The sequence below is a fragment of the Papaver somniferum genome, unplaced genomic scaffold (assembly GCF_003573695.1).
Source record: "Papaver somniferum cultivar HN1 unplaced genomic scaffold, ASM357369v1 unplaced-scaffold_132, whole genome shotgun sequence".
Classification (NCBI taxonomy): domain Eukaryota; kingdom Viridiplantae; phylum Streptophyta; class Magnoliopsida; order Ranunculales; family Papaveraceae; genus Papaver; species Papaver somniferum.
Window position 1 is genome coordinate 7,812,440 of NW_020622381.1, and position 16,805 is coordinate 7,829,244.

The following is a 16,805-nucleotide window of genomic DNA, read 5'->3' on the forward strand; positions in this document are numbered from 1 at the left end:
ACTCTAATTAAATAAGATTATCACTAATTAATTAAGATTATCACTAATTAATTAAATTTTAACTCTAATCATTTAGGGCATTTTAATTATTTAAAAAATATTTTTATAAGGGGTGACCCAAATTAGGTTCTGGTGACCTTTTTTGTCCTCTAATACATGACCCCCAATTAATTCCGATGGCCCCCAAATAAACTAGGCTTTATATTTGTAAGGTGAGTGTGGGGAGGGCTGGGGGAGGGCCAGCGGGGGGCGTTTAGCATTTTCGTACTAAACTGGTAATGTTTACTGAAGGGTATAGAACAGTTTATGTGACAAGTGATTTGGTAGGTAACTAAGTGTGGCTACTAGTCTCTGTCGGAAGGTTTAGGTACACCTAGCTTTCCAGATGTACCAAGACTCCAGGGCACAAAACTCAGCCTAGCCAACATGATGCTAAAAGGTACAGTTTTTCCGGTGAACCAAATATTAAACCAATCAGAAAATTTAGTACAGTTGTGAAAAACACCAAAGAAAGGTTCATGCACGAACAAGTTCAAAACAGATTTTGCAAAAATAAAATTCATGAACAGCTGGGTCATTGTTTCCTCCCCATAAACAAAACACACAACATGCAGACTTGGAAGAATTCAGCTAATGAACAGGCAGAATTTCACACTTCCATGACAAAGTTTCAATTCTGGGAATCACATTTGTTCCGCCTATGAGGTCCTATTTGGGGTTGTTCATGTTTTGGGACCTTCCAGTATCTTTTCATCTTCGTGTACAAAGAATTGACACTTAGACAGTGAACCTGCCCTCTTTAGTAAGCTGCCAAACATGCTCATCGCACTTAAAACGGAAAGAGATAATATCAATAGCAGAGATGACTTGCACCAATATTACCAAAGCAGCTTCTATCTTTGTCCAAATTCTCCAAGTTCTACTGACATTATTTGTTAAATGGGAAACCAGTATATTCTGATTAGAAGTACATTGAAAGACTTACCAGCGTGAATTGGATGAAGATTGAACAGAAAAAAATTACAAACTGAACAGAATTATATACGAGAATCTGATAGCTAGCTGCTTTCAATTGTTTCTTGTTCTTTTTCTCTTGTCTTGAAATTAAGAAATAAGTACTCCTCGAATTTCTGTTAAATATAGTTGGAGATATATTCATGACAAGGGTTCTGCTGAATCACCCAGACGAGACAGATGGAGGTAAGCATCAGTTCCTGTTAAAAATAACAATTACTCCAAATTATTACGTAGATGTACGCGCAAAGTGAAATAGCAACAGCATGATATGTAAGATGTTTGGATTAGGTTGCTTTAAGAACAGGAAACGATGATGTACTTACCATATCCTTCCATGGAAATAACTTGTAGATCACCTCCAAAATATCGAGCATAGAGACGGCTTATAGGAATCCCACATCCATACCCAGCCATTGTTGCCGTATCAGATGACGACATAGTCATGTTTTCGTCCAATGGGCTTTTTGATGTACTATAAAGATAAGAAAACAATTTCGGAAGATCACATCTTGGTATACCACCCCCCTCATCTGATATCTACAGACAAAAATGAAAGCAAAAACATCCCTAATCATTTATCTGCAACAAAAAGTTATAACAGGTATCTTTGTATGTAGTTAGTTACACCCTCTGGCCTCTGCATTACCTTTATCGTGACATCCTGCAACCCGTCAGCAACTATTATTCTAATAGGAGGTGCAACCTCATCTGAATCCATAAAGCGCTCTTGAACAGCACGTAAAGAGTTCTTAACCAACTCAAACACCATAAGATGTAAGTGTGATGGAACATACCTGCCATAAAAGCAAATGATAAAACATGGGTCTCGGTTGACTGTAAGATGTGGAGCGCTGCCCATTCAAAGCTTGGAATAATGGGTTTAGAGCAAATTCTAGAATGTAAAGGAGAGTAGGGAACTTACGGGAATGTAAAATTGTGGTCGCCATAGATTTTAACATCAGGTGAGCTTCCATACTCTCTTAAGCAAATAGAACGGGCATCCTCACTGGCATTTCGCGCTACCTCCAAGGGAGACATTCTTGTATGTATGCAACCTATACAATCAGGTAGTGGATCGGGGTCGTGCAAAGCTACATGCTGACCTGAGTTTTCATGAAATTTTGATCAGTTATACTAAATTGTCGGTGAAGATACATGATAAAAAAAGTTGACAAAATAAAGAATGGGGCAAACCAATAAGCATACGGATCCCAATTCTTGACATGTAAAATCGGTCAAGAAACTGATGAATTTCGCTCAAATCTTGGATATTGATCTTTGGACCAAGGTCTTGCTTCAGCTGTTGAACACCTAAAGCCAAGGTAGGAGCCACTGAGGTATGTTTCAATCTGATTGACTTAATCGTTTGTGTAAAAGCTAACTCATCGTTAGTGTCGTTGATCTCTTTAAAGGAACGTACATCACTGAACGAATCAACATACCAATCTCGAACCTATCAAATACGAATTCATTAAAATTATCAATCTAATATGCAAATGAAATTCAGACCTCAACTTCAAAAAAATAGACCACTATCAAGACTCGATCAAGTAACCACGTAAAATATATTTGAAATAACCAAGCAATTCATACAACTACATACAACATTTGGCAAAAAACAAAAAATTGTGAGTCTAAATTTTCCCATTAGACTATTACAAATGAATTATCTAGATCAAACAAACCTATGACAATCAATTTTTACACCGTATGAACACAAAGGTTCCGATGAAGAATAAAATCACAAAATAAATAAGCTATAAAACTAATGACTGAATTATACCAGAAGGCGTTTCTGATAATCCATAAGGTACTAATATCTCGAGTCAAAGAACTTCTCTAGCAATTCTAATAGCAAACTCTTTATGAGGAAACCCAGCTGAAAAGAGAGTGTTTTGTAATAGGTACTGGTCCAAATTCAGTCATGCATCTTAACTGATGCCTGTCCTTTGCATTTTACCTCATTTTCTCAATTCAGCAATTAAATTTTTTAAATCTTTTGAATATCTTTTAGCTGCCATTAAATCATTGTTTGTGAAAACTGAATTGAATTTAAAGAAGAAAAAGAAGAATGAACCTGAAGAAGAAGAAGAGATCACATTTACGAAAGTGGGAAGGTTCATTGTTCTTGCAGGTTTTTTTTTATCACATTTTTCCATGTAGCTATTTTTGGTGATCATGTGTAATTTGCCCTTTTTTTGTCCCTGATATCTCAATTAAACTAGAGCTCTTTATGGTATGTGATGTATTATGGATGTCCCATATCGATATTGAAGCACCATTTATAGTCCATCTTAGAATTACTTTGAATATGCCAAGTATGTCCTTGGTGCTAGTATAAATTAGAAGACATAAGGCTAAAGGAGAAAGAGTTTGGGTTTTAGAATACTGTGTGAGAGATGTTCTCTTCTTTCAAACCTAATTGTTATCTCTAGGGGGAATTAGATCATCTAATTCTAGAGTATCAACTAGATGCCTCTCATAATCTTATAGTTTCCAATTTAATTGGGTAGAAATTGTAAGTTATTTGAGAAGAATCTCCATTATTAGGTTCTTCCTTTATTCAAAGGGTAGAAGAAACTAAATTGGTTGATTATTTATCCTTTTCAAGTTATCAATTTCAATTTATTTTCGTTGTAAGCTTCCGCTTCTCATCAGTAACTAATCATGGAAATGAACTAAAATCACTAGCAACAGAACACCTAAAGCTAAGGCATGAGCCACTAAGCTATGTCTCAATCTGACCGACTTAATCGTTTGTATAAAAGCTAAGTCATCCTTAGTATCACTGAGCATTGATCTCTTTATTCAAACTAACATCGCCGGACGAATCAGCATATCAGTATCATACATAATAAACAACATGCAAATTCCTTGATTGAATCAATCTAATGTAAATGACATTCAACTATTGAAGCCTCAAATTCACAATTTTAAAGATGGACCAATACCAAAATTCTACCAAGTAGCCAAGTAAGATATAATCCAAAATTCCAACCAATTCGAGACAAACTACAGTTTGCAAACCCAAATTTCCTCATTGTACTATTAGAAATTCTCCATGAATTAGCAGATTCAACAAACCGAACACATTCATTATATGTATAATTTAAGAAAAAACATAGTTTCCCATCAAGACTAAACCTACAAAGAACTCATCATCTTCATCCCATTTATCCTAAGAAGATTATAAAAAAAAAAAAAACATAACTTACGACATCCCCATTAATCCACATATATAAAAAGGTAAAATGCATTGATATAAACTCATAAAATCAGATAAACACAAGAACCCAACCAGCAAGCTGAAAATGTAAGTAAAAGAAGAAATGAATGAAATGTATATACCTTCAAAACAGCAGGTTTTTCTGACAATCCATAAGGTAATTTCTCAAGTTCGAGAGCTTTCCTAGCAATCCTAATAGCAAGTTCTTTATGAAGAAACTGAGCTGAAATGAGTAAGTTCTTTTCAGTAGGTCTTGATCCAAACTCAGTCATGTATCTTAAACTGACTCCTGTTCTTTTCATTTTACCCCATTTTTTCAATTCATTAATTAAATCTTTTGAATAAGTTTCAGATAATTTTTTAGCTGCCATTAAAAAAATATTGTTACTGAACTGAAATTGAAAGAAGAATGAATCTGAAGAAGAAGACACATTGATCTTGTTTACTACAGGATAGTAGTTTGACAGATTACACCCCTTTAATGCTAGATGTTTTAACAATAATGTATGGGTAAAATGGTCTATTTAGCATTGATTGAAAGATCTTTTTATTGTTTTGCTATGTGAAGTGTCCTTTTGATTTCCCTGTTTAAGAAAGGCTAAAGTAAGTAAAGTGTCAATGTCCCTGGTCTTAATCCTATGCTAGTGCTAGTCACTTTTACCAGATCCTGCGGATTCTAATTGTTTCGTTTTCCCATTAATACCTCCCTCTTCTTTGTGTACGTGTGTTGTATGCGTAGGTTTTTGGCCAGCTGATAAACTTTGATAAGTTTTGTTCAGTAAAAAGGTTCATCATCATGGACATTGAATAATAAATATCTTCTTTAAGTTAGGATTGAAGGAGCTCCTTTTCATTGATAAATCTAAGTAAAACAAGAATTCCATATCCGTTAATGGGGATGGATTTTGGCTAAGGTTGTATTTTGTGATGAAAGGATAATACTATTTTTCCAAATTCAAATCCAAAGTCTTTTCCAATAGCAAGTACCGGATCGGTTAGAGAATATCTCATAAAAGATAACATAGGTTTTACGCCGCCTTGTCAAGCCTTGCACAATCCGCACTACCTCAGGCAAAATACTTGACGGTATTTGCGCCGCGTTTGGTTTTGTTTTGGACTAGATGAGTAATCACCGATTTAATGGGATTACGAATTCTCGACCATTAATGCGGATATACTTACACCATGTCTGTGTTGCAGAAGCTACGGGGGATTTCTCCTTCACAATTATGCCGACTGCAGCGCTACAGCCCCCTCCCCCCCTCCCCCCCAAACTGCAGGGTTGCCTTTACGTGTGCGCTGATTGAGGGTCGAAGAAAGTAAACGGAAATTAAAAAAAAAGGGGTTGTTAGTCTACGTACCGGAAACCCACCTCTTCCACGCGAATCGCCGCCCTCCAAGTCTGTCTGTCCAGCACCTGCTCCGGAGATAGATTTCTCTTGCTCATGTCTTTATTTATGGAGTCATCCCATGTTAGCTTCGGTCGGCCTCTGCGTTTCATCCTTCCTTCAACGCGCCTAATACGACCTACTCGCACTGGAGCATCAGACGATCTTCGCTGGAGATGCCCAAACCAGCGCAGCCGATGCAGGGCGAGCATCTCCTCGATTGGTGCTACCATAAGTTTATCTTTGGTATCCCGTTTCAATAATATCCTTTAGGATGATAATACTATCCTTGATCCTAATAAAAAGAAAACATAAAAAACATAAATCATTTTATCTTTGATATCCCCTTTCAATCTCACAATTGTCGACGCCTCTTCTTCTCTTCTTCCATAATTTCTTCATTTTATTGTCAATTGATCGACGATTCCAAAAAGTTCTCTGTCGACCAATACCTTCTACAAAAATGAAACTGCGAATCCAACAATGTCAAAGGGCTTCAATTGATCATGTAATTGATCATGTAGTCAGAATTACGACATAAAAGTAACTTAAACAAGTTTTGAAAGATGCATGTAATTGCAAAACAAGAAGAGGAAGAGGACGGTCTACTGATAGACACATTTATGTGCCTAAATTGTCCTCAATCTTTCGTATTGTTGGTACTCGTTTTCGTCCTTATTATGGTGTTTTGTGTATTTTTAGGTATTTTTGGAAAATAAATATTGTTGGAAATATCGACTCGAAAAATCACTCGGAACACCCCCGGAGGACACTTGCTATACGGAGCCCAGATTTGGTTAAGGGGCACCTCAATTACTAAGGGGCACCCCCCAAAAAGGCAGCTGCTATTCGCACCCCACAACTGGTTAGGGGGACACCATCTTATTCGTTTGAAACTTAAAAATTGGCGGGAAAAATGTGGCAGCTCTCTGAGAATTTTCGATCGAAATTTGAAGATGTTATAGTGTGATTCAATGGCTAAAACTTCACGGGAACACTTGACTGAGATATACATGCGTGGTATGGACTTCAAAATCATCCGGATTTGGTTGGATAATCGGCAGTGAAGAAAACAGGGTTGCTCGGGTTTTGGTTGCTCCATCACGAGTTCTGTGTAGTTGGCGTGTGGATTGATAGAGTTTTACTTCTGGTGGAACGTGAAAACAATGCCCTGAGAGTATATCGACATCAGCAGGCGTGTGAAGAGGCGAGAAAGGAAAGAAAATTTCCTTTATTATTTTTTCTTTACTGTCGAGATATGGGAAGATTTTATGGAGTAATGAGGGAGATTCTTAGTCCAGAGGTGTATAAATAGGCTATTGGGGTCGAGCAGAAGGTGGACGGAGAGATTGGGAGAAGTTTAGAGCACCACAGAGTCAAAAAATCGAACTTGCAGAGAGACCACCTGCTGCTGCTGCTGCCATTGAAGAACACTGAAGAACACGAAGAACGGACCTGCACCAGCAGTCGTTTTTGAACAGTGACAGCAACTCATTATGTGGGTCACAGTTTACAGGCAGACTTATTTGCTACAGCGTTTGCGACACAGCTGCAGCAGTCTTATTTTTCCACCGAGGGTCGTAGTTCTCTGGTTTGTAACAAATATAATTGTTACAAACCCGTTTTTATTGTATTTCTCATATTCTCATCATTTGTAAACCATTTTTGAGCATCAATGAAATTCTTTGAGAGGTTTTCCAACATGATGAGAGGCTAATTCTCTCGTAACCAAGGCAATGGATGAATCTATTCACACATGAACAATGGGTAACTATTTCATTTTCTCTAGTATTTAATTATAATTCACTCAATCACTGCTTTTGCAGAGTTCTTAAAAGTTTGCATAATTTTCTTCATTAGTTGTGATTCAATTAGATAGGTTATGCTTTGGTTAGATAATCTATGCTTAAGGGATACAATTAATTTTTGAGAATATGTTTGATTATTTGTGGATTAAGAAATAAAGGATTAAAAGGATAATTAGAGTTGTGAAATATTTGACATCATTCATGTGTAATAGTGGAATCTAGTGTCTTGGTTACCTCTCGCCCACTTTGTTAATATTTTTGTATATAATTTTATTAAATCATTAAATTTAATCTTCACAAGTCCGAGAGTTTGAACCTCATTACTACAATCATAAAAAAATTAATATCAATTTTTGGCGCCGCCGACGCGGGCTTGTCTTTAGGATGGAGTTTTTAGATTTATTTATTTTTGTTTTTTTTATTTTTATTAGTTTTATTTGTTCTTCTTTACGTTTTTGGGTTTTTGTCTTTTCCTTTCAGATTTTGGGAATTTGGAGCGAAAGAAATTTTTGCCAAAGCTTTTGGCGAATATTTAAAGACTTGAAGTAAAAGGCAAAGCGAAAGAAGCTAAAGAAGAAGAATTTTTTTATTATTATTTTATAGAAAAAGAGAAAAAAAAAGAGAGTGTTATTTTATTAGATTGTATTAGGAATTCTTTTTATTTTGTATTTTTCTTTTTCTTTTTGCACTTTATTTTTTGGACCTTTCTTTTGGACTTTGAACATTTGGACATTAATTTTTTTAAACCCTACGGAAGGGTAGATTAAATATTAAACTGTTTGCAGAGAAGGACGGTGATTATGATATCACCTCGGCCCCTCGGGTTCGTACACAACATAGGAGTTGTGGCCCGAGTCGACAACAACGGTTCATCCCCCGTCTGGAACGGGAGGTAAGTTTGTCGAAACACTCGTGAATCCCCTGTCAGCGAGTTACTGTATTCCTTCGTTTGCATATATGCTGAGGAACTGAAAACGGCTGTTTTAAATTCCTAGTAAAGGGTAAGGACTGGCCATACAAGATAAGGGTTCGGATCTCATCACCGTTCTCTTCTTGCCTGCCTTAGGAAAACGAAACCAAACGCGAACCTAACCTTTAAAAATTGGAATAGAACGAGACCTATAGGGTAACGAGCTTAGTAGGAAAGTCGTTCGAAAAATATTGGTTACTCTTTTATCATACTTCGAAGTTCATGATGGTCTCTGTGAGTTGAATGCGTGACTGCGCCGCCTTGTGATAGCGGTGAGGCCTTGGGTATCAAAGCTCCACTGAGCTTCCCTCGCCTCAATTCAACTTACTTTGACTTGGATTGACTCCAGAGGGGTTTGCTTAAATTGTAACGAATTCCCTTTCGAAGGATTAGAAGCTGGTCTAGAAACAATCTAAGTGGAGCCATCATGCTTTATGTTTGCTAGAATTCAGTAGGTTTGCTGTGGTGGAGTCAGCCTTGTTTATGTTTGCATAGAACTTCCCTTCCCTTTTAGGGCTTTTCTTTTTAGTTTTGTTTTTCTAGTGTATGCCCGAGGTAGAACGGGCTTGGAAAAGAAACACTCTAGGTCGTCTGATTAGTGATAAACCTAGTAGTTCTTCTTGTGAAGGCGGGGAGCTCGAAGACTCTTCTTTAGAGAGTCCCGTTTTTGGAAACTTCAGTTTTTAGAATCTGCTTCTTTGTGAAGAAAGTACTCCTAGTCCTTCGGTAGTGCCAGAAATGGAAACTTTAAAAGCTTTATTGAACCCAACTAGGACCTCTCGTCCGTCTTGTATCAAGTTAGCTGAAACCGAGACAAATTATGAACTCAAACCTGGGACTTTACAGATGCTCCCAACCTTTTTAGGAAAAGAGAATGAGAACCCCTATTTTCATGTTAGGAAATTTGAGGAAGTATGTAGTACTCTGAAAATTAAAAACCTTAGTGATGATGCACTGAAACTTAGGTTATTCCCCTTTTCCTTAAAAGATAAAGCCAAATCTTGGATGTATAGTTTGGATTCGGAGTCAATTGAAACCTATGAACAACTTACATCTGCCGTTATACATAAGTTTTTCCCAAGGCACAAAACATCGTCTATTAGGACACAAATTTGTACTTTTGCTCAACAAGAGGGAGAATCTTTATATAGGTATTTAGAAAGGTTCAATGACTTAATTTCTCAATGTCCTCATCATGGTTTAGAGAAGGTTAGGTTAGTTCAGATCCTCTACGAGGGTTCAGACTATTCAACAACAACCATGGTGGGTTTGAAAATAAAACTGTTGATGAGGCGATGACATTCTTGAATGAAATCGCCAATAAGACCCAACAATGGGAAAATAATAGGGAACCCCAGAAAACAATTCTTCTAAGTAGAGAAAATGTCAATAGGGTAGAAGGATCTTATGAGTCAGATGCTAAAATAGCAGTCATAGTCAAAAGGTTAGAAGCGTTGGAATTAGGTCATTCTAGTGGTAGAATAGAGCCTTTTTGGGAAGGCCATACTATTGAAGAGCAAGCCAATGCTCTTTATAACAACACTAGATTCGATAACTGTCAGAAGTTTGACCCTTATTCAGAAACCTATAACCCTGGCTGGAGAAACCATCCCAACCTTTCTTGGTCTAAGGGCCAGAATCAAGGTCAGTCTAGTAACTCTCAAGCTCCCCCAGGTTTTGGCTATACTAAGAATCCTTCAGCCCCGGCTCAGTTTCAGAACCCATCGGATAAGAAGATTATGAGTTTAAAAGCGTCTCTTGCTTTGTTAACTCGTAACACTATGCAGTTTCAGCAATCTGTTGCTCAAGGTATAGAAGAAAATAAGAGAATAGGTCAGGCTAAGTCTCAGGCTATTTCCGAGTTGAAAACCCAGGTTAGTCATATAAATGAGTCTTTAAGAGAAAGAGGTAAGTTTCCTAGTCAAACTCAACCAAACCCTAGAGGAATTAATGAAATAGGTGAAAGACCATCCGATCATGTAAATGCTATTAAAACCCTTAGGAGCGGTAGAGAGATAGACAACAAGGTTTTCATGCCTAATAGTGAACATGTTGTAGTTCACCCTTCTGAGCCAGAGAATGAGAAAACTGATAGAGTCTCCAAAGAGACCAATGAGGGTTCTGCTGAGCCCGGCTTTGTTCCCAGAGCTCCGTTTCCTCAGCTTCTAGTTCCGACTAAGAGGGAGTCCAACTTTAATGATATATTGGAGGTTTTTAAGCAAGTTACTATCAACCTACCGTTGTTGGATGCGATTAAGCAGATTCCGGCTTATGCCAAGTTCCTTAAGGACTTGTGTACACGAAAGCGTAAGCTTAGTGTCCAAAAGAAAGTCTTCCTAGCTAGTCACGTGAGTTCCATTATTCAGAATACCACTACTCCTAAGTATAAAGACCCAGGGTCCCCTACCATTTCTTGCACAATAGGTAAACACCGTGTTGAGAAAGCTTTGCTTGACTTAGGAGCCAGTGTGAATTTACTTCCATACCATGTGTACCTTAAGATAGGACTTGGTGAGATGAAACCTACCCAGATGACACTCCAGTTAGCTGATAGGTCCGTTAAAATTCCTCGTGGTGTGATCGAGGATGTTCTTATTGAGGTCGAAAAGTTTATTTATCCAATGGATTTTTTTATCCTAGATACCCAACCTGTCCCTGACCCAGAGAACCAGGTACCGGTGATTTTAGGTCGCCCATTTTTAGCAACATCCAATGCAATCATTAACTGTCGAACTGGTATTATGAATTTGTCTTTTGGTAATATGACTATTTAGCTGAACATCTTTCACATTAGTAAGCTACCCCATGAACTGGACGACTCGAGCGTAGAAGAGGTGAACATGATAGGCACCTTAGTAGAGGAGTCATTACCAAACACTTTGATAGAAGATCCATTAGAGAAATGCCTATCTCACTTTGGGATTGATTTTGATGATGATGATGTGATTAATGAGGTGAATGCTTTGTTAGATTAAACCCTTTTGTTAGACACTAGTAATGGATGGAAAACTAAGTTCAAACCTTTACCTGTTTCCGAGTCTACCCTAGTTCCTTCGTTGTAAAAGCCTCTCAAGTTGGACCTTAAACCATTACCAGATACCCTGAAGTATGTGTTTTTAGGCCCCTCTGAAACTTTACCTGTGATTATAGCATCCGACTTGGATAGTGATCAGGAAAGTAGGCTAGTGACTGTCCTTCAGAATAACAAGGAAGCTTTAGGGTGGACCATAGCAGACATTAAGGGTATAAGTCCTATTGATTGTATGCATCATATCTATTTAGAGAGTGACACCAAACCTTCTAGGGAGATGCAACGTCGACTGAACCCTAATATGAAAGAAGTTGTTCGAACCGAGGTTCTGAAGCTGTTAGATGCAGGCATTATCTACCCCATTTCAGACAGTAAGTGGGTCAGCCCCGTTCAGGTTGTTCCCAAGAAATGGTATTACTGTAGTCCAGAATGATAACAATGAGTTAATCCCAACCCGAATGACCACGAGTTGGCGTGTCTGTATTGACTATAGAAAATTGAACAAGGTCACTAGGAAGGACCACTTTCCCCTTCCCTTCATCGACCAAATGCTAGAGAGATTAGCTGGACGTAGCCATTATTGCTTTTTAGATGGATACGGTTATAATCAGGTTCCTATTCCCCAGAAGACCAAGAGAAAACCACTTTTACCTGTCCCTTTGGTACCTTTGCGTATAGACGCATGCCTTTCGGCCTATGTAATGCCCCTGCGACCTTTCAGCGTTGTATGATGAGCATATTTTCTGACATGGTAGAACGGTTCTTAGAGGTCTTTATGGATGATTTTTCAGTGTTTGGTTCGTTTCGATGAGTGCTTGCATCATTTGTCATTAGTTTTGACTAGGTGTAAGGAAAAGAATTTAGTGCTTAATTGGGAGAAATGTCACTTCATGGTTCGTTCAGGAATTGTTCTAGGGCATATCGTATCTTCAAAGGGTATAGAGGTAGATAGAGCCAAAGTTGACCTTATTAAAACTTTACCGGTCCCAAAAACCGTAAAAGGTATTAGGTCATTCTTAGGGCATGCTGGTTTTTATCGTCGATTCATTAAGGATTTTAGCTTGATTTCTAGACCTCTTTGCAATTTGCTTGCAAAAGATGTTAAGTTTGTCTTTGATGATGCTTGTTTAGAGGCTTTCGAGAAGCTTAAAACTTTACTCACTAGCCCCCATAGTCCAGGCACCCAACTGGAACCTACCCTTTGAAATCATGTGATGCTTCAGATTATGCTATTGGTGTTGTGCTAGGTCAGCGAGAAAACAAGTTACTTCATGTAATTTACTATGCTAGCAAAACTCTGAATGATGCCCAGTTGAACTATACCACTACGGAGAAGGAACTGTTAGCCATTGTGTTTGCCTTAGACAAGTTTAGACCCTATCTCTTAGGTTCTAAGATCGTAATATATACTGATCATGCTGCTTTGAAATATCTTTTGTCTAAGAAGGATACGAAACCTAGATTGATTAGGTGGATCCTGTTGTTACAAGAGTTTTCTCCGGACATTAGAGACAAAAAGGGTGCAGAAAATGTAGTAGCAGACCACTTGTCTAGACTTGTTGTGGATACCCTTAATGATTCCCTTCCTATAAGGGACAGCTTTCCTGATGAACAATTGTTCTTTGTTACCCAATTACCTTGGTATGCGAATATAGTGAACTATCTTGTTACTGGTCGAATGCCCCAACATTGGGGTAAACAAGAGCGTTCTAGATTTTTAGCTGAGGTTAAGCACTTCTTTTGGGATGATCCTTATTTGTTTAAGTATTGTCCAGACCAGATTATTAGGAGATGTATACCTGAGAGTGACCAGTCCAGTATTATTTCCTTTTGTCATGATCATGCGTGTGGGGGTCACTTTAGTGCTAAGAAGACTGCTGCTAAGATATTGCAGTGTGGATTCTATTGGCCTTCGTTGTTTAAAGACTCCCACAGTTACTGTGTTACTTGTGAACGTTGCCAGAAATTAGGAACCATTTCCCGTAGGAACATGATGCCCTTGAACCCTATTTTAGTTGTCGAGGTCTTTGATGTGTGGGGTATTGACTTTATGGGTCCGTTTCCTAATTCTTTTGGTAACCTATACATCCTTGTCGTGTAGACTATGTCTCTAAGTGGATTGAGGCGGTTGCGTGTAAAACCAATGACCATAGGGTTGTGATTGATTTCTTGAAAAATAATATTCTTACACGTTTTGGTACACCGCGAGCTATAATTAGTGATGGTGGGTCGCACTTTTGTAATGGACCTTTTAGGCTTTTGATGAAGAAATATGGTATTACACATAAGGTAGCTACCCCGTATCATCCACAGACTAGTGGTCAGGTTGAGGTTTCCAATAGGGAGATAAAACGTATATTAGAGAAAACAGTTAATCCTAATCGGAAAGACTGGTCGTCTAGGCTTACTGATGCCTTATGGGCTTACCGTACTGCGTTTAAGACCCCCATTGGAATGTCGCCTTATCGGCTTGTGTATGGCAAGGCATGTCATTTACCTGTCGAGTTAGAACATAGAGCTTATTGGGCTGTTAAGCAGCTAAACTTTTCTCTTGACAAGGCAGGAGCCCATAGGAAACTCCAGCTCAATGAGTTGGACGAGATTCGTATTGATGCTTACGATAGTGCGAAGGAGTATAAGAACAAAATGAAACTTGTGCATGATAGAAATATTTTAAGGAAGTCATTTTCTCCAGGTCAAAAAGTTCTTCTGTATGATACCCGCTTGCATCTTTTCCCTGGGAAGTTACGTTCTCGGTGGACGGGTCCTTTTATTGTTCGCACTGTCTTTCCTCATGGAGCTGTTGAGATCGAGACACCGGATGGTAGTAGTTCTTCGAAGGTTAACGGTCAGAGATTGAAACCCTTTTTAGAGCCCTTTCCTACAGGTGATGTTGAGGAGGTCCCTCTGGAGGACCCTGTTTACCCTTGATTGACCATCGAGAGTTGTATGTTGTATATTAGTTTTTGATTTCTTCACCCAGGTACTATCTTTCCAACTTCTCTCGTGTTATTTTACTTTTGGTATTGCTCTTTCATTAGAAACATTGAGGACAATGTTAGATTTAAGTTTGGGGGTGGGGAAGAACTTTTTAGTTGCACTTTTGAAACTTCTAGCGTCACATGGTATCCGGTTAGCTAAGTTTACATACTGTTTCTCACCGAAAAGATAGAAATTGGAATGCTAGGGATAACAACCTTTTGAGACATTAGAGAAAAAGACATTGAGATCCTTGAAATTCAGGAGAGAACTTGTTCCTTTTAGAGGGTAACCGTGATGGACCTAACCATACATGATGGAAAGGCAAGTAGGTCAGGAAATGCCAGAAAGACAAAGCAACCTCACAATGTAGTCTTAGTTACTGGATTGCGACTCTCTCTCAGTAGAAACTTATCATCATCAACAAGCGGAGCGACATCAAAATCTATGAAGAAAGTTGAAGACGTTTTAGGTTTAGAAGCAACAATAGAAAAGAATGATTCAAAAATCAAAGTTGAAGTTATAAGAGCAAATGATATAAGTTGTTAGAATCCACGATACCAAGACATCACAAGTTGCGAAGATCCAAGTTTTGAAAGTCCTTCTCTCATGGCCATGTAAATTGTTGTCTTGTAATTTTTGTTTCAAAAAAAAAAATGAAAAAAAAATGAAATGAAAAATGAAAAAAATCATCGTTACGTTTTGTTCAATAAGGCCAAAGGGAAGTAGAAATTTATAAGTCAAGCAAGAAATCGAAGAGAAGAGTTAATTGTCAAGGTTCTATGAGGTTCGATAGTTTATCATCAACAGTTGAAGACCGAAGAAGACGTTGTTTCTACTGAGCACTATGAGAGAGTCGAAGAAAGATACATTTGATTGCTTTGTTAGTCCACTTTCAATCTGGCACAAGATCTTTCTAGCATTGGTTTAACTCATCACACGTAATTAGTCCAGCTGTGTAGCAGATGTCCCTATCATCTTCATCTCTCTCCTAATCTTATCCAGCTGTAAAGCAGCGGACGCATCTTACAATGTTTATCTAGCTGTGTAGCGGATATCTCTTTATCTAGCAGTGTTGCGGATATGTCTCCCCTTTTCTTCAGTCAGCTTTAGAGCTGACACCTTTAATTTCTCTGGCATTCTAGTTACTTGGAGATAGGTTGAAAATATGTATGTTCTCATAGCTCTTTGGATACTTGTGACCAATTAGAAGTCATGGTTTTGTGGGTACACCTCTGGTAAACCCTCCCGAGATTAACTCGGTTTTATTTTATTAGTTTTGCTCGAGGACTAGCAAATAATAAGTTTGGGGGTATTTGATAGACACATTTATGTGCCTAAATTGTCCTCAATGTTTCGTATTGTTGGTACTCGTTTTCGTCCTTATTATGGTGTTTTGTGTATTTTTAGGTATTTTTGGAAAATAAATATTGTTGGAAAAATCGGCTCGAAAAATCACTCGGAACACCCCCGGAGGACACTTGCTATACGGAGCCCAGATTTGGTTAAGGGGCACCTCAATTACTAAGGGGCACCCCAAAAAGGCAGCTGTTATTCGCACCCCACAACTGGTTAGGGGGACACCATCTTCTTTGTTTGAAACTTAAAAATTGGCGGGAAAAATGTGGCAGCTCTCTGAGAATTTTCGATCGAAATTTGAAGATGTTATAGTGTGATTCAATGGCTAAAACTTCACGGGAACACTTGACTGAGATATACAGGCGTGGTATGGGATTCAAAATCATCCGGATTTGGTTGGATAATCGGCAGTGAAGAAAACAGGGTTGCTCGGATTTTGGTTGCTCCATCACGAGTTCTGTGTAGTTGGCGTGTGGATTGATAGAGTTTTACTTCTGGTGGAACGTGAAAACAATGCCCTGAGAGTATATCGACATCAGCAGGCGTGTGAAGAGGCGAGAAGGGAAAGGAAATTTCCTTTATTATTTTTTCTTTACTGTCGAGATATGGGAAGATTTTCTGGAGTAATGAGCGAAGATTCTTAGTCCAAAAGTATATAAATAGGCTACTGGGGTCGAGCAGAAGGTGGACGGAGAGATTGGGAGAAGTTTAGAGCACCACAGAGTCAAAAAATCGAACTTGCAGAGAGACCACCTGTTGCTGCTGCTGCCATTGAAGAACACTGAAGAACACGAATAACGGACCTGCACCAGCAGTCGTTTTTGAACAGTGACAACAACTCATTTTGTGGGTCGCAGTTTACAGACAGACTTATTTGCTACAGCGTTTGCGACACAGCTGCAGCAGTCTTATTTTTCCACCGAGGGTCATAGTTCTCTGATTTGTAACAAATATAATTGTTACAAACCAGGTTTTATTGTATTTGTCATATTCTCATCATTTGTAAACCATTTTTGAGCATCAATGA

At 38.3% G+C, this 16,805-nt stretch overlaps 1 protein-coding gene across 1 annotated transcript; it reads right to left on the reverse strand.

The window, feature by feature from the left end:
• Positions 1–823: 823 nt before the first annotated feature.
• On the reverse strand, positions 824–4,701 carry LOC113332752 (pyruvate dehydrogenase (acetyl-transferring) kinase, mitochondrial-like). The gene is made up of 6 exons (XM_026579264.1): positions 4,366–4,701; positions 2,212–2,470; positions 1,940–2,120; positions 1,664–1,811; positions 1,341–1,554; positions 824–1,214 (listed from the first exon to the last, which is right to left on the reverse strand). The coding sequence occupies exons 1-6, from the start codon at positions 4,612–4,614 to the stop codon at positions 1,156–1,158; spliced, it is 1,110 nt and encodes a 369-aa protein (XP_026435049.1). The 5' UTR covers positions 4,615–4,701; the 3' UTR covers positions 824–1,155.
• Positions 4,702–16,805: the final 12,104 nt, after the last annotated feature.